Source organism: Balaenoptera acutorostrata, chromosome 4 (genome assembly GCF_949987535.1).
Source record: "Balaenoptera acutorostrata chromosome 4, mBalAcu1.1, whole genome shotgun sequence".
Classification (NCBI taxonomy): domain Eukaryota; kingdom Metazoa; phylum Chordata; class Mammalia; order Artiodactyla; family Balaenopteridae; genus Balaenoptera; species Balaenoptera acutorostrata.
The window spans coordinates 89,332,855-89,359,338 of NC_080067.1; the positions used below are offsets into that span (position 1 = coordinate 89,332,855).

At 40.8% G+C, this 26,484-nt stretch overlaps 1 protein-coding gene across 1 annotated transcript in view; it reads right to left on the bottom strand.

The window, feature by feature from the left end:
• GAP43 (growth associated protein 43) overlaps nt 1–26,484 on the bottom strand; it is a 91,996-nt gene that overhangs the window by 16,912 nt on the left and 48,600 nt on the right. Inside the window, exon 2 of the mRNA XM_007181900.3 lies at nt 24,222–24,834. Coding sequence (XP_007181962.1) covers nt 24,222–24,834 — 613 coding nt within the window. The remainder of the gene's footprint in view (nt 1–24,221; nt 24,835–26,484) is intronic.

The following is a 26,484-nucleotide window of genomic DNA, read 5'->3' on the forward strand; positions in this document are numbered from 1 at the left end:
CATGAGGCATGGCAGTAAGAGGGGGTTAGAAACGACTTATCTGGGCTTGTGCTACAGGATTTGGAGGTAGATTCAAGGAAGCAGAGCTTTGCTCTTTATTGGATGCTGTCACAAAATAGGTGTCATTTTATGATTGGGTATCTTTTTTTTTTTGGCATCACTTTTTTTTAATTTGTTTTTTAATTTATTTATTTTTGGCTGTGTTGGGTCTTCGTTGTGCTCAGGCTTTCTCATTTGTGGAGAGCGGGGGCTACTCTTCATTGCGGTGCATGGGCTTCTCACTGCGGTAGCTTCTCTTGTTGCGGAGCACAGGCTCTAGGCATGTGGGCTTCAGTAGTTGTGGCACGCAGCCTCAGTAGTTGTGCCACACGGGCTTAGTTGCTCCGCGGGATGTGGGATCTTCCCAGACCAGGGATCGAACCCATGTCCCCTGCATTGGTAGGTGGATTCTTAACCACTGCACCACCAGGGAAGTCCCTATGATTGGGCATCTTAATAAATATTATCTAGAAGGAAGGAAGAATGAGGTAAGCATATCATTCATACAGCCAGGCTAGGGAAATATTTGGCCATTTTATGGTTTAGACAAAGTCCATACTTAGTCCGTGTTCAGACGTGATTACAGGGGTCTTGCTTTGTCTGGAACCATCACACAAAGTCCAATGTTGTGTTCTATGAAACTGTGTATGTTAATAGGAGAAGACTAAGGCCCACCTGTGGGTGCCAGGCCAGATCCTGGCTGTTAGGAGCTGCTTTTCTCTTTCTTGGGAGAAACAGGGGAGAGATTAAACTTAACTTTTCCAGATTTGAGGTGTCAGTGTTCAGGTCTTTCCTTGTAATTGCCTGTATCCCCCTCCAGAGTTCTCCCTCTTGTCATACTTAACGGATGTGATTCCCCTGAGCATAGAAAGAGAAATTACATTGATTGCCCAGAGACAGTGAAAAGATTCTACCTCAGTTCAGTGTCATCAGCTGAAGCCCTATCCTGAAAGGTTTTACTGGCTCTTAAAGATGCTGATGGCTCCCAATGGACTAGTGGCACTGTTTCCTAATTTAACATATTTTAATTAAATAAAATCTTTCCTGAGGAAGAAAGAGCGAGCCACATCGGGTCTGTCACTTCAGTTGTTTTCTCACTTCCCTGACGAGACAGCAAGTTTGAGTTTTTCACCCTCTCTCTCTTCCCCTCCTTCCTTTAATGGCCTGTCAAAAGGAAATTCCATCCTGTGTTGGCATTACTGCCTGCTGTAAATAAAGAGGAAATGGGAGGAAAGAGGAGGTGGGAGGGCAAGGGTGTGGGTGATAGAAGCTAGATCCACAGATCAATTGCAAGGCATCTCTCAGAGTGTCTAGACACCAGCTGCCTGGTTACCATGGAAACCCACAACTTTGACTGATGGGCTGGGGAGTAACGACTCTCAGGAGATCCTGTTGGGAGCTTGGTGGTGGCGGGGAGAGGAAGGAAGGTTGGGATAATGGCGAGAGAGTGTTAGAGTAATAGGGGAGAGAGCAAGGGGAAACACAACTCTCTGTGAAATGGGGGCATTACCCCGCTTACCATTTTTCTCATGCACATTCCACAAGTGGTGACAAGATACAAATGTGCCAGACCCAGCAGGTGTCAGGACACAGGTTGCTAAAGATGAAGAGCTGAGTTGGAATGATTACATTCCCATCAACCTCCTCAGTAATCCAAAGCTTTTGACAGTAGACATGATCTACAATTGCCTGAGGCAGCCTTGGGAGTGGGAAATTCCGGTCCCCAAGAATGGTTGTCACTTTTACAAGCACTTAGAGATAAAGAATACTCACAGCTCTGTACATGAAGTGTCCGCCCTTCCTGCTGCTCCCACTTTCCTTTGTCCTAGGAAAGGGTTAGGATGCTGTTTAAATAAAGGAGGTCGGTGGTGGGGTTGTTGAGGGAATGAGTAAGAAATGAAGAGATACCAGTTTAAGGCCAAATCATCTGTCACATAAATGTATTTTGTTCTCTTCTTCATAGACAGATGCCTATCATCAGAGTTTCCAATCCATAGATTTTCAAGTGTTACAGTTGCTTGCTGTAACCCTGGTCCCTTCCCACCACACATTCTTTTTGGATGGGGATTTTCAGGTAGCACTGGCACCCCTCCCCTCCACCCCTCTCACCACCTAATTTTGTACCCATTCCCACCCCCCAACCCCATCTCTCCACTCCACTTCCTTGATCAAGTACCACCACATACAAACCCCCTCCCGCAGGGACCCCCAGACCCTTTGGTGATGCAGAGCAGCCCTTTCTCACCAAAGTTTGTCTACAGCTATACAGACTACATTTATTGTCTGTCTCACAGTGTTTTGCCTTTACTCAGGCAATCTTACCCATCACAGTTAGAGTCTAACAGAAGACCTGCTAGTTTTATTGTTGTTATCCGGGTCACAAAACTGTTTCCTAAATTGGGCAAAGCTAATAGATGGTGTGAGAATTGACCCTTGGACTCTGACTGATCAAAACCAAGAGATGTGGGGGTTTCCCTGGTGGCGCAGTGGTTGAGAATCTGCCTGCCAATGCAGGGGACACGGGTTTGAGCCCTGGTCTGGGACGATCCCACATGCCGCGGAGCAACTAGGCCCGTGAGCCACAACTACTGAGCCTGCGCATCTGGAGCCTGTGCTCCGCAACAAGAGAGGCCGCGATAGTGAGAGGCCTGCGCACCGCGATGAAGAGTGGCCCCCGCTTGCCGCAACTGGAGAAAGCCCTTGCACAGAAACGAAGACCCAACACAGCCAAAAATAAATAAATAAATAAGTAAATAAATAAATAAACCCCAAAAAAAGTTAAAAAAAACAACAACAACCGAGATGTGTGTGTGTGTATAAATATATATATGTATATATACATATATGTATATATACATTCTGCACATTTTTATGCAGTGTTTCCTCTGAAGAAATGCTCCTGTATGAAAAAATGTTCCAACCATATTTAGCTATAAGCAACATGTAGGCAAATGCAACATACTCAAAAAGGGTTACTAATAAGTAAATACTGAGTTAACTATCATTTGTAATAAGTAGAACATTTTCATCCACCAGAGACTCCTTATTAGACATTAAAGCTTTCATGACTTTGATTTGATGACTTAACCTGAGAGAAAGGCAGCTCCCTCCTAAGCAAAGGTGTGTTTACGTCATCTATTTTCAGTCGGGGCAGAATTCCCAGTGGTTTGGAATTGCTAAAAAGGTCCTCTCTTAGAGATGGATCCTTTGCGTGGGGAGATGAAACCACTTTCTTCCCTATGATTGTGTTCCATGTAGGGAGTGTCCATAAAGCAGTGAGTCTAGGACACAGCTCTGGTCCTCTGGTGCCACTGACAGCCCAGTTATAGCCACTGCCCAGCTGCCAACACCTTCCAATCCCTAGGAGGGATGGTATTACGTGTAAGAATTATAGGAGTCTCCAAGGAACTTGCAAGGGAAGAGAAAGATGGAGGAATGTCTGTCCAGGAGGCAGAGGAGAAGTTCCTTCAGTGGTGATAAGGAGTCAACCAACTGAGTGTGAGAGGGACTTTGGGTCACCTTTGCCACCCATGCATTGACCGTCAGCACTGACTCAGCTACTCTGTTTGACTAAGGAGGCACCTTCCTCCTCACACTTCTACTGAGCATTCGGTTCCTATTCTAGTTGCTGGGGTATAGCAGCATACAAAATAATAATAAAGCAAAAAATACCCTGTTCGTGGAGCTTATATTATTCTATAGATTAACAGGTAAAATGTATAGCATGTCAGGGGGTGCTAAGAGCTATGAAAAACATAATTTGGGGAAGGAGAATAGAGAGTGACGGAATGAGGGTGGTGTGACAATCTCCATCAGAGGGAAAGTCTCTTTGAGATGGTGACATGTGAACAGAAGCTGAAGAAGGTTAGAGAGTGGAATCTATGAGGATCTAAAAGGGGTGGGGGGGTGGTTTCTAGACAGAGGGGCCAGTAGTTCAAATGCCCTGGATGTGAGCACATGTGGTTTGCCGGGGCTGTAGCACAGGCATTATGTTGCCGGAAGGGAGCAAGAGAGGGGAGCGGAGAAAGTGGACTCCAAGTGGTGACCTCCGTGGGACGCTAATCATGGAGGGCTCTGAGGCCATGTTAAGACCTTGGCTTTTATCGAAATGAGATGGATGCAAGAGAAAGTGAAATTGTGCTCAGATTCTAGATATATTTTGAACGTGGAGCCAACAAGATTTGCTGACAGATTTAATATTGGAAAAGACAAAAGAGTCGGGGATAATTCCAAGATACGTGGCCTGAGGTTCAGGAAAAAGTGAGCTTGCTATTGCCTGAAGTGGGGAGACTCGAGAAGGAGCAGGTTCAGGGAGAAAAGATAGGAGTTTGGTTTTCAGAATGTTTAGTTTGAGGTGTCTATTCGATACACAAGTTGAGTAAGCGGTGGTCTGGAGTGGGGAGAGAGCTCTGGGCTACTGAGGGATCGTTGGGAATTATCAGGTTGTAGGCAATATTTGAAGCCATGAACTGGGAGCAATCACCAAAAGAGTAAATGTAGATGGAGAAGAGGAGGTCCAAGACTGAGCTGTGAGACACTCCAACAATTAGAAACGAGGAGACGAAGAAGCAAGGACAAGAGAAAACTGAAAAGGAATAGCCAATGTGTTAGCAGAAAAAAATCAGGAATAGGTAATATGCTGGAAGAACAGTAGCTGAAGTACTTCAAAGAGTAGAAAGTGATCAACTATAAAATGTTATTGGTAGGCCACAGAAGACGAGCCATGGAATGGACCACTGGATTTTAGCAATGAGGAAGTCATCTGTGACTTTGGCAAAAGTTTCATTGGAGGGTGAGAGGGTAGGTGTGATTGTTGTGGATTCAAGATTGGGAAGAAACAAATTTGAGCCACTGAATGTAGACAACTCTGATTAATACAGAGTCAGGAGCTTGACAGCCTGAGTTTGAATTGAGAACCCACCACTTCCCAAATGTGATACTTTGAGCATGTTATATAACCCCTCTGTACCTTGATTCCTTCATCTACTGAATGGGGATAGTACCTACCTCATAGGATTATTGTAAAGTATGATACATATAAAATGCTTAGTTGATGTGTTCAGTAAGTATTAACTTGAACAGTCCTTATCATCACTTCTCTTAATCCTTAATAAGATATGGTCCTTGTGAACAAGTTCTATTACTGGTTCTGGAGACTAAAAGCATAAAAAAAATTGTTTGAGCAACTATAATGAAAATTCTGCCAATCTTGATCCACTCTCACAGTGCTCTATGGCAGGTTTGGATTGAACCACCTCAAGGGAGTGTCATATTTCATTTTCCACACAGCGTAAGGTTCTGGTTTAATAAAAACATAGTCTAGGGATCCATAGTGTTTAATGAGTTTGAGGTTTTCCAAGCACTAATATTCTTTAACTCTGAAAGACCCCAAAAGATTTTTTTCTGATCACATGGAGCTTCAGTTGTGGTTCACATAAAGTACTTTGAAATATATAAAGTTCAAAGTGCTAAGGCATTGATATCTCTATGTCACAAAAACAGTTCATCTGTCATGCTGTCAAACAGACATCTTTATCAACTAACACTTCTGCATCACAATAAAAATTGACATTTGTATAATGGTCCTGAAGCATTTTATGACTATGATTACTATACTTCTAATGTTGTATATATTTTATTATATTCCAAACTTTTCCCAATTGGAAATCCAATAAAGATATGATGGCAATTATTAATCAAAACATTTGATTAGCCAGAATGTCCCATTCCCCAGTCCCACTGGAGAACACAGGATTAACTGTAAAAGTGCTGCTCCTTTTCTGTCTTGAGGACACCAAATTAAATAAAAGGGGAGAATAAAAATAGTTATATGCAGGGAGCAGAAATGAGACCCTGATGCATTCACACTCACTAGCCATGTGACCTAAGATAAGTCCTTTAAGTTCTCTGACTTCTGTAAAAGGGAGAATACCACTCATCATAGGGTCATTATGAGGCTTAAACAAGAAACTCCATGTAGAGAGAGCATTTAGCAGAGAGCCTGGCACAAGTCAAGTAAGTGTTATTTATATTGTTATCATCGTCAGTATTACTGTTGCTATTGCAGTTACTCTATAGTGAAGACTTAATAAGCGAACACCAAACCAAAGGCTGAGTAATTCAAAGCTATCTAATACGCATTAGGTTGGCTTCACATGTTAATTAAGGCTTGAGTTAATATTAGTAATATAGAGTCACCACTGTCTTTGTGAGGAAGCCTCAATTAATTATAGGAGCTCAATAAGCATACGGGGCATGTGATATATTCATACTGATTTATTCCAGATGGATGGCTTTTGGGGTGGGACTGGAGAAAACAATCTCCACTTCGATTTCTGCAGCAGCGGCCGTTGCCACTCAAGGCTTCAAGAGCCACTCACACAGCCTGCTGTACGGCTGCAGCCCCCTAAGTGACAGGGGGACAAATAGCTGCTGTCTCATCATACATCTTCCCTTCCCATCTCCTCCACCCGCCCGCCAGCCCGCCAGGCACGTGGCAGCAATAAGCTGCCTGCCTCACTGGGATCCTCAGCTCCATTAATAAGCCCTGCAAGGCTGATAATTGGGGATTTGCGGAGCCTGCAGTCTTTCAATAAGCCGGGTTGTTATGGAAACCAGAGGCAGACCTCCATGTCCAGGCTATTGATCCTAAAAAAATAAAATAAAATAAAAGTGGAGTATTGGAAATGATCGTTTCAATCTATCCTCTCCTCCCCCATGCCCATCAATTTATTTTAGAAGTTCGCCTCCAATTTGCACACATGAGAATTCACAACTCTTCTCTCTTTTGGGTTCCTTCTCAGCACTCCCCTACCCCTTTCCTAATTATAATTACAACTAAATTTTTTTCACCTCTAGCAAAAAATCAGCTGAGCAGGGTACTACAGGAACACCAGAGTAGACACTCTAAATCTAATTTAACACCATGCCATTAATTCTGATGATCTGAGCCAGGAAATCAGCAATGAATTTCAATGTGCTTTCCCCGCCATTAAAAGAAAACAATAATTGAACAGGATGAAAAAAAATGGCCTCAGAGTCTCTCCCTGGCCTCTCAAGAGGTATTGTTTGGTAGCAAGATGGCCACCACCCACCATGAGTCATGGTATTGTGTTCAGTGAAAGGAGGGTCCAGCTCTCAAACTGCCGGGGTAAAAGGGGACAGTTTTCTTGGACTATTTTAAAAAACTAGCTGACAATTTCCTTACAGTAAAAATCTGATTACTCCTGGTTAATGAATTTGGGCATGGTGCCAGAGCATACCTGACTGGGAAATCTGTAAATAGCACTAAATGAATCCAGCCTGGAGGCTGCTGTGGGCCCAGAATCACCGACTCAGCCCCTATGGTGCAAAGACCAGGACACCATTGTTTCCTGCTGAACTTCCCATGTCCTCCCAGCAGAGGGCACCAGCGTAATTCCGTTCCCAGCCTGGGAGCCTGGGTGGAAGGCGAAGTCCGGAATCACTCTCCAGGAAGAAAGGGCTTCGGGCAAGTGACAGAGCGATGCAACAGGGTTGGAACCGCCTATTGTGACTGGATTCTATTTTTAAGCTGTCCTGAAATTATTTTTTATTTTTCAGTCCTTCCAAAACGATTGAAAGCTCAGTCTAAAACTGTTCATTGAAACTCCTTCAACGAATAAGCTAAAATTATTAGTACGTGTAGATTGTGCTGTGTGTAGAACTTGTAGAAACATCGCAGTCATTCTTGGAGCAAAAATAATATAATAAAGTAAAAACTTCAACCACCCTCTATTCATCCTCTGGGTGAAGTCCTCTGACCACTTTAAGGCTTCTAATAAGTAGGTTCGGCATATCCCATCCTCCCACACTGACACGAGCTACTGGGCCAGCATCTTCACCAATCCACCATAGAGATGATCATTTCTTTCCTTAGGACCCTACCCATCATCCCAACCTCAGAATTCCTTCTTTGCAATTACAGACAGCAGCCTGCAAACTGGCACTTCCTTACATTGCTCTTGACTGGTCCTGGATGTTTTTTTTCTTTTACGACCCTTACCTTTCTTTCTCAACCAGACTGTAACTTCCATGATAACAGATATTCACTTTTATGCATCGATATCCCCCATAGTGCCTAGTTCAGTATGGAAATTATGCATATTAATAAATAAATACAGTCTTTGCGACTTCTGGGTGTATCTCCTCTATTCTGATCCGAACTCAGTGTGTGACCATGGACAGACCATGCAAGCTGGATCCCAGAGCATGTTTCATCTTTCATTAAAACACACCACACACAATACAACATCTCCTGGAGGGTGTCCGAATACAGTGGATCTTAATCTTTATGTGTCATGGTCCCAGTTGAATATCTGATAAAAGACAAGGACACCAGAATATCGCCCATATTCACACCCAGTATAACATTTTGCAAATAATTTCAGGGGATTAAAGGACCCTTCTGAAGTCCACCCAGTTCCCATGTCTAGGAGATTTTTAAGTTTCCTTTTAGGTGTAAGTTTGTAGATTGAAATCCAAGATGTGACAGTTTATAGTTGGTATCTACCTAGAAAGAGTTTATTTGTTACTTCCCTTAAGGGACCCCAACATTTTCTGTTGAATCCCTAGATCGCAGTTTCCCAGGGACCAATTACATGGAGCCTAAATTAATCCTAACATCACTACCTGGTGGCCTTGGCTGGCTTCCAAGCTCAATCATTACTGATAATGTAAGAACTTGGTAATCTTGCTGAGCTACAAGGTAGGCCAAATAGAATAGTCTCTGACTCCCAGAAGAGGCTGCAAATCATTATGTCTCTCCTTTTGGCCATAAAACACATCCTATTTGCTCATTAATTTCCTTTATAAAACTAGAAGTAGTACCAAGGGAAAAAAAAAAGTTTCCCAGTAGCTTCAATTGAAAGAAACCAGAAGCAATAGTGACTTTTTATCAGACACTTACTATGTGTTCAATAAAATACCATAGTAGGCGCCTTACATGTGATCTATTTAGTACTAGCAACTACCAAGTTCAGCAATGAAGATATTATATTATTTCACAGATGACAAATCTGATGTTGAGCTAGTGGCATAAAGCTGATTAGAGACCAGGCCTTTGATTCAAACATAGGTAGGTCCAATTCTAGCACCTGTGAGCTTTCCCTTGCACTGCAGTCTTCCAGGAAGAGAACTGGCTAAAGCCATGGCTGTTGCAATTCTCTGTCTACTGTTGCAGTATCCATTAAGTAATGCATTTTTCTTTTGTAGTACTTTATACTCTTTGAGATATTTTACTTTGGGTCACCAAAAAAAAAAAAAAAAAAGGTGGTTCTTTATTTATTTACTGAATAAAAGGATCTCTTCTACTAATAAATTTACATATGAAAGGATGATAGAAGATCCTTGCTTTCACCTTCTCCAGTTTGAAGATCTGTCCAGAGGATTTCCATATGGGGAGAGGGGAGTATGAAAGCTACTTATTTCAGATTATCAGAAAAAAAGGTAAAGCAAAGTAATGTTCTTTGAAGACCTACCCTGTACCAGGTTCTTTAAATATGTTAAATTATTAAATCCTCACAGCATCTGTTTGAGGGTGGTGTTATTATCTCCATCTTAGAAATAAAGAGGTCGGGGATTAAACAAATCATGAAAGCCACACAGTGAGAACCCAGGATGATACAGTTCCAAAACTGTTTCCCTGTGAGGCATTCTAAGTAAAAAAATGTTTCTGATACGTGCCTTGGAGTCCATAATGTATTAGGATGAAAATAGAGCTCCATCTAAACTTGTGGGGCAGTAAAGCTCACCTCCTCTTTTCTTTTTCCTGCCTGGAAGCAGGCAGAGGCAGCGTCTCTCGCTTTGCTGAGGCCGCACTGGCTGCGGACGGATGCTGCAGAAGGGCTGGAACAATAGTGAGCCTTGGGGGTGGGGAGGGAGGACGGGTCTGTCCTTGGGGAGCCGAGCCCCATCTGCCACTTAGATCTGCTCCGAGACAGATAATCCATTTGCCAGAGAGCCCTTTAGGGCCTGCTATTTGTGCAGTGGAGAATAGAGAGTGCTAGAGAGCAAAGACACCTTCAAAACCATATCCTCTTACCAGAGAGGAAGGTAAATGTGTCCCGCCCACTCCAGAGGGTGTGCTGGCAGCAGAGTTAGCGGGTACCCGCAGCTCTCATGCCTCTCCTCTGCTCCGCCCATCACTGCCCCTCCAGTCCTGCTTCTCCCATTCTCCTGCTTTCTCCTCTTTCTCCTTTCATCTTCTCTTCTTTCTGTCCCCTCTGATATGGCCACTGCTGGACTTTTCTTCTCCCTTTTTCCTCTGCCATTTTCTACCCCATTCTTGCTCCCTTCTACTTCCTCTTTCCTCTTTCTTCAGTGCAGAGTTCCCACCACACCTCACCTGGTTCTTCCTAGGGGTCCCAACTTCTTTTCACACTCAGACCAACTTCCCTTCTGAGCCAAACACCCTCCTCCAGATGCAGAGTGTCTGCTGCCTGGATGATAAGTCATGCAAAAGAGGATCCTGATTGATAAAGTCTATGAGCGTTTGGCTGTAAGCAGTAAAGTTGGACCCTTGCCGAAGAAATTCTTAGCTTTTTGTGCGGGTCTTCAAATTTGCAAAATAAAATGATGCTTTTCCTTTCTCAAGTTGCTTACGAAGAAAAATCTCTCCATAGGTGAAATTCATATTATTAGTCAATCAATGATGTCCACTGAGGGCTATCTACATGCTGGGGTCCATTCTGAGCCCTGGGGATGCCATGCTGAAAGATGCCATATCCCTGCCTTCAGGGAACAGAAAGTCTAGTGAGAGACAGATAAATAAGTCATTTTAGGTAGATAAATACAGTCATTTTAGACACTGAGAGTGATAGTGAGAACACAAATTGGGTAGAACTGACGGGGCTGGCAGGGGTGGCGCTGTTCTGGTCAAACAGTCAGGGAAGTCTTCTCTGAGCAAGTGGTATCCAAATGGAGACCTCGGGGCTAAGAAGTAGCTATGGGAAGATTGAGGGAGAAAGCAAATGCAATGGCCCTAAGTAGGAGCAAGCTGAGGGTGTTCAAGAGACACTAAGAAATGTGGGATGGCTGGAGAAGAGTGAGGAAGGGCAGAGTAGGACATATGATCAGAGAGAGAAGCAGAAGTCAGATCATATGGGGCCTTGTAGGTCATGGTTATAATTTAGATTTCATTCCAAAGGTAAACAGTGAAAGGTATTATGTAGGGTATTTGTATGGATAGGTATAAGTTTGTAGCTTTGTATGAGTGGTCTTCAAGTTGTCTGTTAGAAATTACAAGTCAAAACCCCTCTAACCTTAAGCCTAAGATTATCCTGTCATTATTGGATCTACTCCTTTTTACCCAGCTGGGCTGTTTCACAACATGATGTTAATCATTCAAGTGACATTTAGGATGCTAATCTGCAGAGTTAAATAAGAACTGACTCTGTTGCACATGGGTATTTCATTTTTGGCATCCTTTTAGACAGAGGCACAGACAGACATCTATTATTCACTGGGATTGAGGAGCAGAAGAAAGAAAGGTGACAGATATTTTAGAATTCTTGAGACATTTTGGGCTTTAGCTTTCTAGAAATCTTATTTTTGTGGATATTTCAAAATTACATAGATGGAATTCCTTAAGTGGTATCTCATCAGAGAGAATGTTTTGTTTATACAATTATGTTGCAAATTGGAGTAGAACTAAAAAATATTGTTGCATTATTAGTCTGTGTCTTTTTGTTAAAGACTCAGAAGCTATGGATGTAGTAATTTTATTTAGCCTTGGTAAGTAACCCTGGGTGAGTCATCCAACTTCCATTTTTTAACAATTTGCATAAGAAACAAATTCTTATAGAATTTGAACAACCCGAACAATTCCTATCTGAATTTGAACAATTAGAACTTGAACAAGTCCTGTATCTGGGAAGATCATCTGTTTGTAAAACAAACAATTGAAGCTGAGTATAGAGTGATGCCTGAATTAAAATATGGGTTCCGAATTACGTTCAGTTGACTTTTAATCATGCCAAAACTCAAAGACTTTTGAAATGGCCTTAAGTTTACAACAGTAATTTTCAATTATTATTAGTTAAAATGCCAAAGTTTTACTAAGATCCAGAAATAGTCAGTGGAGGAAAAGGGGATTGTGGGATGGTAGAGGACCCCGATGCCCACCAACCTGGCCTCTGTGAAACAACTTAATTCCCAGAAACCACTTCTGAGGTCCTACTCCCTGGAACTTCAGGGCTCCAAGGAAAACGATTCAAAATTCACTGATTTAGGATTTCAAAACAAGGTTTTAGAAAATAAAACTTGGGCTTCTTATTTATAAAATAAATTTGCATGGCTTTAATACTATTTGGAACCAAAATAAAATAGAACATAGTTTAATGTACCTAACACCGTGCCTGGAGGTTACTCAGACCAATCCTATCTATGACTAGACAGTTGCACTATAATATGGGGTGTGGCGGGTAGTTCTCTTCGCCTTCTAAATAATATACATAACCTACTACTTAATCAGCGTGGCTGCAGCTATTCATACTCATTGTGAAGACCACTACAGTGAGACTGACAGGTTCAGATCTGACTTGACCATTCTGCTGGCCATGTGTAGAAAGTCAGTACCAGAGAAATTCCTTAAATTTATATTTTTCCAACTATACTTCAGAGCCCAGAGAAGGTCCATTTAGACGGGAGGGAGAGAAGCAGAGTAAAAGGAGCTCTGGGCCTCTCCAGCCATTGCCATTTCCCCCTACCATTCTCAACCAGATCAGCTCTGTTTGGGGGATTAGTATATATATTTGAAACTTATTTGAACAAATGATGCCCAGGCCAAAAATTTTGAAAGCTTCACTCTTCAAAAATTACTCCCTAATCTGATGATACCGTCTGTGAATTCATTGTTTCACAATGCTCTGCCTAGAATTAAAAGCATCATCTGCACTAAAAATTACTAGGAGGAAAGGAAAGAGGCAACCCTTCCTCTGCACTAGAAGTTAGAAAAGTCAGCCATGGTCACAATTCAATCCAAATGCTGAATTCATCTCTGAAAAGATAAAAGGCCTTTCAATTCATTAAAAAGATGTAGCTCAGATCATTTTTGAGGGCATATATCCATCCATCCCTTCAGTAGTAATTATTGCAATTCTAAACTTTACCCTTTTTCTTAACCTTTATAATAAGAGTACAATGCACAACAGAATTCACTGCAAATGTTAAAACTAGTTCTCAAGGCCTCACATACATATGTATATAAGTATGTGAATGTTATAAATTGATATTTATGTGTTTCCATACTGATACATTGTTTGGGAACTGATAATTATTGTTCCAGTATTTTAGTTACCAAAAGTAAAGTTTATTAAATTATTAAAATATATTGATTTGGGATACAATGGAGCTGGCTCCCACTGGCTACTAAGAGCAAGTTGTTAGCCTTACTTCCCAGCTGTGTGTTCAGTGGCAACACATGGGTAGCCTGAAATCAGCCACGATGGGAGTATTTGCAACAAACACTACAGATCAGGGCTTTTTGAGTTTAGGGTTTTTTGTTTGTTTGTTGTTTTGTTTTGAGAGCCAGTTTACCAACACATTACTGTAGATAGCTAATAAAACCATCAATCATGAATGATTTTTATGTTTTGGGTTTTTGGTTTTTTTTACATTGCAACATATACCCATGTATAGCCACAATCATCATGTACCTCAGGACAGATGGCCAGACAGTGACTAAAAGAAATATAGGGAGAGGAGTGGGAAAGAGAAATATTATTCAGTAATATCTGAAAGTGTGATAAATGCTCATTCTAACTCATATTTCAAACTAACCTTTTGGTGGAGATTCCTAATGTGATAACCATGTAACCAGAATTCCAGATTAATCTTGAACAAGCAAAACAATTTCTTCACTTATTGTATGGTACTCTTACCAAAACCTGCTCTATCAGGATGTTAGGAAAACAGAAAAGGGTTCCTCCTCCCAGACGTTACATAATTTGACAACTACACCAGCCTTGTATCCAGACCACTCTCCATGTACTACAAATACAGTGGTACATCTTAAATGTCTACTTTTCTGCTGGGGTAAAAAGCGTACATAAATAGCCAATCAGAAAGTGACAAGGATTTGCTTCATTTTTTTACCCTCTGTTTTTCCTTTTTTAAAAACAGGCTAGAAAAAGGAAACTGGCTTGTATGTTCCAACAGAAGCCAGGTTCTCTTCTTCACCTACTAGAGTTAAGCCACCTGTATTGAAGGAGAAGGAAGGAGGGAGACAAACATCTTTCATACCTGCTTTTCTTTCTCACAGGATCTGATTACAGCACTGGGGAGAATGCTGTAATCACGTTGCTAAACCTGGCCTTTCTTAGCCTTTTAAATTGAATGAGAGTAGTTTCACAAAGAGGAGTCCTTTCTGTCTTTTTATCAAATACATGAGAGTTGCTGCAAGTTACAGTTTATGTGTTGGGGGGGGGCATCTATTCAGCCTCCCAGTCCAATGTCCCCTGTGGTCTGCAGTCTGAACGGCTCACAAGCTGTATGCAAATTATGTTTACACTACTGTGGAAAAGGAGAATCAGCAACAGGAGTGGGAAAGCCTATTTTCTGGTCTCTGTCCCAGAACTGTTAGTTTGGGAACATATTAACAATTCACCCTATAGCAAGGGCACAGCAGGCTCAGGAGACTCTTAACACGTTGCAAAGATTACTTAAACATGTCAGATGAGGAAAAGGAGCCAAGGAACCTGGCAGATCATTCCTTCCCTGGGTGTACCTGTCACACACTGGCAAGAGCCACACAGGTCACTCATGGGGCTGGAATGAAATTAATCACCTGCTTTCAGAAGGGAGCAGCTTTGGTTTCCTCTAGTTTTCAATATGTTCCTGAACATAATGCAAAATGCTCACATTGGTCTCTGAAGCCCTAAGTGGTGTGAATTCTGGCTACCTCGAGAATGATGTATGCCCCTGAGTAACAACAAAACTTTCTGGGAAGCTTGTGTATTCAGCTTCCAAAATACAAGAAAGGGGGACATTGGCACAGCTTTCTGTTTGAGCAAGTGTCTGCATCCCCTTGTCACTTAGATTCTGCAAATAAGTTGGAATGTGTCGTAATGGGCAGTGTTGAGCTATCTTAGAAATGGTAGTGATTTGGAAACCCTCTGTCCAACATTTCTGTTTTATGAAAGGGTAAACTCACACTCAAAGTAATGTGAGTGCTTAAAGTTAGAATTAGGTTAAAGTTAGAATCCAGTCTTTTAGGTCAATTTTAGTACTTTCTCTACTGTGATAACATTTTTCATTCATTCTTTATTTTTTTAATGATTTTTTTGATGTGGACCATTTTTAAAGTCTTTATTGAATTTGTTACAATATTGCTTCTGTTTTTTGGCGGCGAGGCACGTGGGATCTTAGCTCCCCTACCAGGGATCGAACCCTCACCCCCTGCATTGGAAGACAAAGTCTTAACCACTGGACCACCAGGGAAGTCCCTGTTCATTCATTCTTAACTCATTCAGCAAATACTTATTGGTTGCCTTCTATTTCCCATTGTTATAGGTGCAAGAGTTTCAACAATAAACAAAACATATGATGGAGCTACTTTTTTCCACTGATGGTTAATCTTCAAAAGATACTGCTGAATTATGACATGAATTAAGCTATTTGTATTTTTGTGTTAATTTGAATGAAAGGTGGTTTCTCAAGTTTTTTTAAATAAAAGATATCCCTTTTTATTAGATACATCTTGTCCTTCAAGATTCAGCTGCAGTAACTCTACACCAAGAAGTCTTCCTGGACTCTCTCTCCCTAATTAGCCTAAGCAGGACTTTAATTTTCATACACTATAAATTTCATCATAGGTAGCCTTAATCCTAATGCCTAGCTCTCCCCATCTCATTGTAGATTCACAAACCCATCTCAATAACACAACCAGCAGAGAAAAGAGCTTTACTCTCCCCACACCCCCTCTGAGAGACAGAGAGATGTGTCTGGAGCCATTTTCCTCTTCCTGTTGGCCTGAAGAGTGAAAAAATGTGTAGTTCATTGTTCTTCTAGATTTTCTCTAATGGCCTGAACCCCTAGGCAGGCCTTTCCCTACATATTGAATCTGTGTATGTGTGTGTGTGTGTGTGTGTGTGTGTGTGTGTATGTGTTTGCATGTGTACATATGTGTTTGTGAGTTGGCAGACAATTATGCTATAGGCATGGTGACGGTCCTAAAACATATCTAAATTATATTCTTCACTTTTTCATACCCTAAGGCATAGAGAATATTCTTGTGGAGCTATAAAAATGTTCATCTCCACTCTGAGAGACACACAGAAGGGACCATTTAGGTGAATCGTTTCTGGTTTCTCTTCCAAAATCCGAAAGATTTACCAACTCATACTGAAAAAAAATAAAAACAAAAAATTAGCCTCAGAACTTACTTGACCATATATATGCCTCCAGGAAAGAACATTAATGTTGAACATGATTCATAAGGAAAGGCAAATAGCCCTCCTAGGGTACTTTCTTTTCCCCTGAAGATACTGCAGTTTCCATTCCAAATAGAATGGTGTGAGATGATCGAACTAAAATATTTTATCTTCCACAGTCTCCTAATTCATGATTCAAAAAGTGAAAATACGTATGAGAATTGCTGAGTAAGCATATCTAACTTGAGCATCATCTACTGCATCTTTTCTTGGGATGTACAATAACCCAATTCCAAACACTTGGGCCTGTTAGCCAATTTCACTGATGGTCGAAGATCCAATTATGTGACTGTACAGTAAATAAAAGAATTGGAGGAAAGTCATATTAGGCCTATTCTTGTCATTCTTATGTTTTAATGAAGGTCTAGTGACAAAATCTTTGAAAAGCTTATCAACCACAATTATCTGTCAAATGCATCCATGGCTCTACACAAGAATCCAAGGCTTTATATACCCTTGAAGCTGTTTTAATTACTTTAATGAAGTTAAGATGGGTATTAAAAAATAAACTAATAATAAATTAAGTCTAAGATGAAAGTGAAACTATTGACAGTAAATTATAGCCACTCGAGCTGTCGTTTTCCATCTCAGGGAGGTTAAAAGCAAGTCTAACCATATCTGAAAACATCATTGTCAACTTTTTATTTTCAATCTCAAGTGTAAGGTGGGTTAGAAAATTCCACTGAGATTTCCTTGCAGTTTCCTGGGCTTCCAGTGTAAACATAAACTTTCTTAGTGCTGTCTCTTCCTGAAATCTTCGCCCGTCTATCCAGACTTCTTCTACTATCTGCCTTGTCCCCTAAACCCACTATCTAATAGTTTAGAAAATAAGGCACTACAGGGAAGTGAGAATGGTTGAGTAAGAGGCCATATGCCCACTCTTCCAGATGCCTCTTTAGTCTACCACTGCACACTTGCCTTTTGAAGCTAGAAAGCAGAGAAAACCTAGTTGAACCCATTTACTTTGAAGATGTTGAAACTAGGCTCAGAGGGCAAAAGAGCTGGCCTGAAATCGTCAGCAGAATCTGAACAAGAATCCAAGTCTCTTGACTTTAGGCAGTCTTTAGTCTATTATGCTGAAAATACAGAGCATTTGCTCTATATACTTCCTACAAGATACTGGATCTATTAAAAACATGATGTTATTCATCATCCTTGTGAAAACAACTTATGGGCAATTCTTTTAAATAAGCCTCAAAATAAATTATTTGCTTAGAGAGCCAAGCTTTAGTGTTGTGAGATTAACAACTGGCTAAAGACTTTTTGAAGAAAGCAGTGACTCAAATGTTCTTGATGATATGAATTGGTCTGTGGTTCAGCACCTGATTCAGTCATTTTCTTAGGGCACAGAATTAAAACATGACTAAGAGGGCTGGCAAAACTTACACATCCTTTCAAACCTTTCCCTCCTCTTTGTGCATACTCAAAACCATATAGTCTTGGGAGATCTTCAAGGGCTCCAGTCTTGCAGCTTTAAGCAGCATTATTGGTTTCCTTCTTCCCTTCCTTTTATGCCTGGTTATAGAAAGCTTTTCATTCTTTACTTAATGAAGCTATGATTGTGAGGACAAAATAAGAGTAATGACCACTCAGTGCTTTCTAGTCCATTAGATCGGGTGTTCTGCTCTCTCCCCATGTTTAGCCAAATGGACTGACTATGTAACTCTTGCTACTCTTGGTTCTTCCTCCTTGTAATCCTTTTAGAATTGGGTAGATATGCATGTGTGCGTGTGTATACGTAGAGAAAAAAGAGGAAAAAATATTTGATCAACATGCATTAGTGTCTGAAAAATACATTTTAAGAAATATTGCTTGAGTTTCACTTCCAAATATAGTTTTACCACTTTAAAATTGGGGGAGTTACATGCTTTTCTGTTTATTGGCTTTTTTTTTTATAAGGTGATAGTAGTTATTAAATATGAGCTATAAAAGAATGGATAAAAAGCCTCACAATATGAGTTTCTTGACTCTAAAATACATCTCTTCCTATCTTCTTTGGAAATGTACTTGCCAAAAGGGAGCAATAGATATAAACAAGAATTTTGAAAGATACTAATTCTGATAAATTTAGGATAGAAATTGTCTAGAATACATGAAATTGCTTTCATCTGATTGAATTCTCAACATTTCAATTTCTAAATTTCAGCTCTTCTGGCATATTTAATGGAGTCAGCAGTACTCCTGTTAAGAACAATCAAATTTAACTGATCTTACAGCTCTCTGGGGCCTAATCAAACAGTACTTGAAGGATTTTCAAACTAAGAACTCAAGACTCAAAACCTGTTTAATATCCCTAATAACTCTGGGGTGATGGAGCTGTGAGAAAGTTATGACCAAGGAGTGCGGTTAGTTACTGGATACCTGCCTATAAATGCAATCACTAATGATTCCCAGACAAGAGTCTGGAGTATCCAATTATACAAATGAGGGAGATGGTCTTAGATTAGGACATGATGCCTGGGTTCTTAGACATTCCTCTCGTCTTCATTTCTCCCTGGGTGTCAGGGTTCAGTGTATGACCTCGGCAATCAAGCTGTCGGGGTTCAGCTCATGGTTTAGCTACTTGCCAGCTGTTGATGCTGATGAGGTGCCTCAATGTCTCTTAACCTCAGTTTCCACATCTGTAAAAGTGGAAGGGGAAATTGAAGCACTTACACCACAGAATGGTTTTGATGATTAAATAGGATAATCCCCACATAGCACTTAGCACAGAGTCTGACACTTCATAAATGCTCATTAAGTGCTACCTATTATAGAAACTATATATTTTATTTATTTTTAATTTTTTTTGGCTGATCTTTTTTTTTTAATTTATTTCTTAAATTTTTTATTTTTGGCTGCATTGGGTCTTCGTTGCTGTGCGCAGGCTTTCTCTGGTTGCGGCGAGCAGTGGCTACTATTCGTTGCGGTGCGGTGGCTTCTTTTGTTGCGGAGCATGGGCTCTAGGCGCACGGGCTTCAGTAGTTGTGGCACGTGAGCTCTAGAATGCAGGCTCAGTAGAAATTATATATTTTAAACCTTAAGAACCAACTACCTTATCCCTTTCTCTTAATGATGAGACAACTGAAGCCCAGAGAGAAGCAATGACTTGCCTCATATCACACACCTGATTTGTAAAAATATTGAGGCTATACCCCTGGTCTCCAGCATTCTTTCCTTGGTATTATCTTACTGGGCATGGAGGGCACAGAATGTCCTAGGACCTGGTTGGTACTTCCTGACAATAATCAGAAATTGTCACAACTGCTAAGATAAAGAGAAAACGCAGGAATTGAGATAAAACATAGCACCTTAAAAGAGAGGTAAAGAACTGCAACGCCAAGATTAAGGTGAGGATTTAGGGGGTCTATCAGTTTGACCCCTACTTTGTCACTGTGTCTGTGGGCAGAATATCCATTTACTTTGCCCCTGTTCTCAGAATGTAAAAGCAGAAAGAAAAATATTATCGAATGCCACTGGAGTGTTTTCAAGAAAAGCCAATAAAAATGATTACTAGAGCAATATAAAAGTGCTCTATAAAAGCTTAATAATCAACAGTATTTAAGCAGCGTGCCACTGAGTAGCTGACAGGGTGCCCATGTTTTATAGATAGCATTTATGGACTTTCACAACCTAAATTTTCACTCTTCATGAGTTGTGTATAAATTTGGGAAGTGGTTGAAACCACATATCAAACCAAAACTGCTTCTGAGGCACCGTGTCAAATAAGTGTAAATATTCTTGGTTAATCTCACATGTAACACAGAGTGCGGTGGAAGTGGATCTATCCTCTGGAGAGCTAAGAATATTATGGATGGTTATCTTGGGCCTTTGGAACATTTTGTTCTGGGGAAAGTAAAAATTTCTCCAACTCCAAAAATGTGGGTTGGGTATTTCATTTTTTTACACATAATTATCTTTCCAGAAACTATAACATTTGCATTATTCTTTTGTTAATAATTTGGCTATAGAGACACACATTACATAAAACCTTTTTAGCATGTAGCAAACTGCACGAAGCACTGTCTCATCCATATTTTGTCCCATAGTATATTGGCATATAAAGATACTCCATATCTTTTTGTAGAATTTAACTGAGTTGAGATTATTACTGTCATAGTTTTCAAAACCGCTCCCTGAATTTCATCCCACGCCTACTACCAAATCAGAACTCCTTAAGATCAGCGACCATAACTAATGCATCTTTGTGATGCTAATGCCTAGCATGGTAGAAAGTTAATATAAATGAAAGGGAAAAAGGAAAGAACAAAGGGAGAGAGGAAGAGAGGGAGGGAGGGAAGAAGAAGGAGGAAGAAAAAGAAGGAAGAAAGAAAGACACTGAGTTTCTATTCAGAGGAATGATGAATAGAACTCCTCTCTTTCCTAGATCATTATTGATGGCCCCAGTTAGAAAAGGTTAAAGAGACCACGAAAATAAAATGCAGCCAAAATCAACATACAGAAAATCTAGGATAACCAAGTTACACTTCCTACTAGTACCAGTCAAGTACCCTGTGACAGCTACCCAGTTCACATCTCTGATTTCTAGCCTCCTGGATGTGTTCCCTTGGTAATACGACATCACTGAATATAGCCAGAGCAGAAATTTCCCTCTACTGGGGAAAGTCAGCAGGTTATCATGGAGAAGAAGAGACATAGCAGAGAATTCTTTCACCATGAGTCCAATGAGCACAGTGATACTATCCAGTAGGAGACACCAAAGACATTATCGTTAAAAGAGGCTTGAAAGTCCTCTCCTCATGGCTGAAAGGAGGCAGTACCCTAAAGATACCACAAACACTTCTCCTCCTATAAAGGAATCATCATCAGAAATGCACGGAAGTTTTTTGGCCACAGACATATGCAGAGATGGGCAAACAGAGTGGCAAAGCAGAGACAGGAAGATATAGTTGGAGGATTAAAAAAAAAAAAAAAATGAAAAAAAATTCCAAAGGTCCTAATGCAAGTGGCATCCACCTGCAATAAACCCACTAATAGTAAAGGAAGTAAAATAAAGAAAATATTTCTAATTTAGAAAGAATTCCCGTTTGTATTAAAGTAGTGATCAGATTGGTCCAAAATCCTGACCCTCTTACTGACAGCAATTTTTGTCTTGAATCTCTCTTTTGGCTTGTTCTGCCCCCCAACCCTACTCCACCGTATCCGACTGACTGTCTCTCTACACCCCTCCAGGCAGTCACAGAATCCTAAAGCCACCCAGGGTAGCCGTCCATTCCCAAACAGTAGTGCTCAACTGGGAATATTGTTCTTTTAACCTGGATTAGAATGAAATCCAATACGAGATAGACGAAAATGTGGTACAGGGCCCATGGGAATTTGGGCTTTATATGCTGTGATAGATCTCCTTGTCACCTGTAGCTTCTGTGATTCCATAAGACTCATCATATTTGGGTAATTTGTGCTTGTCACCTACAGCAGGCAAGGCTAATAGATACATCAGTCCAGAAAGAAGCTATAGGCAGCATTTCAAGATCTAACCAAGAGGACAATACCTACCCAAAGCTCAGAAACAATGTAAAATAAGTTGCCCTTTGTGATTACCTTCAAGTTGAACTTCATCTATACTTTTCAATTACCTTTCAATGTACATATTAAACTCAGACTAACTGAGGCATTTTTTAGTCAGAAATTGTAAAATTTAGGACAGAGCATGATCCCTATTTGCTTTTACCGACCAGACACATTTTTAATTAAATAAGTGAATGGAGTAAGCAAGGCTGCACAAAGAATATATGAATGAGTAAACAAATTATTATCTATAAATTGAATCTGCCCAATTTTCATTCATTCATCACTTGACATTTATTGAGCATGTACTACATAAAATATTTCATTGATTCATTTGAATTATCATAACTTGAAAAATAATAAAAACTGAATTTCCTTTAAAATATATTATTTTTAGACTTTCCATTGATTCAAGCAGTCCTCCTTTCTATTAATCCAAATCATGAGCATATAAAATCACATTATGTCTTTCTGTCTCTACTTACAATTTCAGAAATCCCAGTTTAAAAATATGATCTGAGTAATGTCAAATATTTTCTATATTTAAAATCATGATTAATTTCTAAGATTTATGAAAATTACCAATAGGTAGTCGGTCATATGCAAAATGATTTCTAGCCATTGTATCTAAGGCTGGAACTTAAACCTAAAGAAGAGTCGTTAACAAGGTTTGTTTTGCGGAGTAAATTAAAACCAAAACCATTCTTATCACATGCCTTACCTTTTCCAGGGAAATATTCCCATCTTCTTAACCTCAAGGTCTGGCCCCTGGGGCAGGTATATAGTTAGAATAAAGATTTAAGATGAGTCACTGGTAGAAAGAGGTGTGTGCTTTATCTGAAGCTAGATAATGTTAATAACAATAATAATTAATATAATCTGGCTGTTTACTCATAGAATTTGGGGGGTAAGATGAAAGAAGTAGACCAGAAAATATCTAGAATAATCTTCCACCATCCTGCAGTATCTAATGTGGAGAGATGGATATCATGGCAAATATCCAATAATTATTTTCTCAATCTAATGGTCAGATAGCAAGGCATTTCCCAGAGCATCCTCATGGAGTAGGTCTTTTCCCAAGGGCACAGTGTGGTCCAGTCCAAATTTGGGTCCTTGGACACATAGTGGGTTAAATCACTAAATTCTAAAGGAGTAAACCCAACCTTTTCAACTGGCACAGAAGCAACTTTATCTTTAATGTTTGGGGCTGAAATGTATTCATGGGTCACACTAGGCTAGAGAAAGACCTTGGAGACCGTTGGCCTCCTTCACCACTATGGATGGGTTGAGGTGGAGGGACAGATCTAGTGCTGAGGGGTGAAGTTCCCTTAAATTTATCTTGTACTGTGAATGCTCTATTCCAATTCTGCACAGGCTTTTTGGGCAATAATAGTGAAAACACTCCAGGTTAGAGCTCCAAACCAAAGAGAATCTAGTACCTTTTTAAAATCACAGTCAACCCTCAATTATGTATGCGTATGGTAGAAAGTAGTGTCTTTGATAATAAAATGATAATTTATGTTTGACTTCACAACATGTTCTATATTTGGTGTTTTTCTTTTGTTTTTGGCAACATCAACAGACTTATTTTCCTAATTAGTCTGACCCCGATTAATGTTACAATTAACATTCTCTGAGCGTATATACACATACGCACACTACTCACCAATTGATGGGGGAGAATGCCCAGAAACATATTGTGGGATAGGGAAAGGTGGTCTGAGAGTATGTTTTAGCTGCTGGCAATTCACAAACTGCATCATCTGAATCAATAGGGAGTTGGCTGCATTTATACCAGGCACTTCCCAGACCTAAATAATCACATTAGCTAATTCCCATCCATAAAATATATGTAGCCTCAGTAATTACTTATTAAGCTAAGTCTATCCAGCACACAGAATATTTTTTTCAACCAGGATTACCTAGTTTTACTCTTTCTGCCAATCCAATTAACAAGGTAACTGCCAGACCTGTCTAGTACCGGCTGCTACACAAACCTGCCCAAGTTCTCTCTCAGGCTTGGAGATATTTGGGAACATAGTGGCCAGAGTTAGCTCTGAGCCCTGCCACTTTGGGGAATTCAGCGAAGCTTCCCTTGATTTCCTGAATACACCTTCTAGAAATTTCCCCTCTCCCTTGAAGGCACAGGTGGCCTGGCCTTCCAAATAGGCCCCCAAGTACAGGTGGCCTGGCCTCCCATGGCGTCTGACCCTGGAGGTCGCTCACCTATCTTCTCCTCGGCTTGGCTGCTCTCCGCAGTCTCCGATGGAGGCTGGGCTGTTGCCTTGGCAGCAGCGTCCTCTGCAGCAGGGGTGGTGGCGGCGGCAGCAGCAGCAGTGACAGCAGCAGGCACGTCGGCTTGTTTAGGCTCCTCCTTGGCTGGCGCGTCTTCGGCCTTGGAGGACGGCGAGTTGTCAGTGGAAGCTTTAGTGGCACTTTCTGTCTCAGCAGAGCCGGCCTTCTCCTCCGAGGGGGCAGGAGCCTGGGGCGCTGCCTGCTCTGTGGCAGCCTCGGGGGCGCCCTCCCCCTTCTTCTCCTCGGAAGGAGTTTCGCCGGCTTTGCCGGGCTCTTCGGGCTTGGGGCCGGCGGCTGGGGCCGCTTCAGCGGGAGTGGAACCTTCTCCCTCCTTCTTCTCCGCACCGTCAGTGACGGGGGCTTCATCCTTCTCATTCGCCTCCGCCTCCGCGGCTGGGGCATCCCCCTTCTTCTCTCCTTTGAGCTTTTTCCTCGTTATGTGTCCACGGAAGCTAGCCTGAATTTTGGTCGCGGCCTTATGAGCTTTATCTTCTGGTTTGATGCCATCTTGTTCAATCTTTTGGTCCTCATCATTTTTTTCAACCTTTATGGAGAAAAAGGGGGGAAAAAAGGAGAGATGGAGCAATGTTCTTTTCCTTCAAATCACAGCATTCAATAAATGCATACTGAATGACTTATTCTGTGCCAGGCACCATACTTGGAGTTAAGAAATCAGCAATACCCTGGAAATTCAAACCAAGCCCCCTCTCTTTCTCTGGTGAAGAGTTTAGGAGAGTACACATTAGTTTCTGGGAAAATTAATGTCCTTCTGGCCTTCCTGAATCGCTGGCATTATTTTATATGTCTTTCTTTCCCCAACTCAATGTCTCTCCTTTGCCAAACTTAAATCAGCCTTTTTGTGGATGTACTTTGACAACTCAAGTCCACCCAGCCTAGGTTTTCACCAGTGACCTCTGAAAGATATTGGTTTTTCAGGGTTTCTGAGAGAGTCTCTGTGAAAAACTTATGATTTAAAAAAATATTGTGGAAAAGCCTATTTGTTTCCCCAAGATTTCAGGTCTCATCAGGAAACCAGTAGGTTCAGGGCAAAGAATATGGTTAAGGTTTAAACAGCAAATTCCATCAGGGTCTTGTGCAAAATGCAGATGAGTTCCAGGGCTTTGAGGGGTTTGTTCAGGATGTGACAACTCAGAATGCGGGTCACAAAATGACATCTACTTTCCTCTGTATGTGGTCCAACATCAGTAATGAACATACCAGACCTTCAAAATTTGAATTCAGAAAATGGTCATTATTCCTGAGTTTTAAAAAAAGAGTGGAAAACACTGCTTCCGCTTTTGAAAGAGGGGCATATATTCACTAAATCACAATTTCTTATTCCCAAAGCAATTTAAACTTAAAATTAGTTTTATATTATCATCAACAGAGCCATCCTAGTACTGAAGGCAAGAGACTAGAATACAAAATTTTTACCATTTGATCATGTTACAACGTAACATAGGCTGCAAATAACTTTTTTCCACATGGAAATTAAATCACAGGATAGGAATAGAAGGTATAGTCATGAAAAGAAATGTCTAGGCAAGTACTCAGAATTCTATATAGCTCCGTTGCCCATTATAGTGCCCCAGTGTGGTTACTTATAGCCCCCATATAGCCATTATATTAGTTTCAGGTATACAACACAGGGATTCAACATTTGTATATATTGCAACAATAAGTCTGGTTTACTTCTGTGAACACTGTCTTAGCAATGGGGAAATACAGCAGTGAACAATGCAGCAAAAGACCAATAATTAAAGAATGTTTATCAGGTACCAAGTCGTCTGCTTGGCCCCAGTCTCGACCTTGGCCTGACCTTGGCTTTTGCTCCAGTTTAGGATGCAAATCACAGCAGGCCAACACATGGCATGCTTTCCACCTGTCATACAAGCTCTGCCCAAGGGACCCAGATCCTGTTCATCATGATGTAGACCTGTCTGACATTCTTTGGACAAGCATATGGGCCTGTATTGCTTAGGTCCATCAACATGCTAGTGAGTATACAAAGGTATTTTTGAAAATAAGCTGCATGTGAGAGTAAAAGCAGGATTAATAAATTTCCAGTAAAACTCAAGGCAAGTTTCTCTTCTTCCTCAGTTAACGGTGCACGTATCCATACAAGAAATGAAGGAGTGCATGAAAGCACTTTGGAAGGGCCCATTCTGCTTCCTCTTCCCAGTGCCATGCTGCC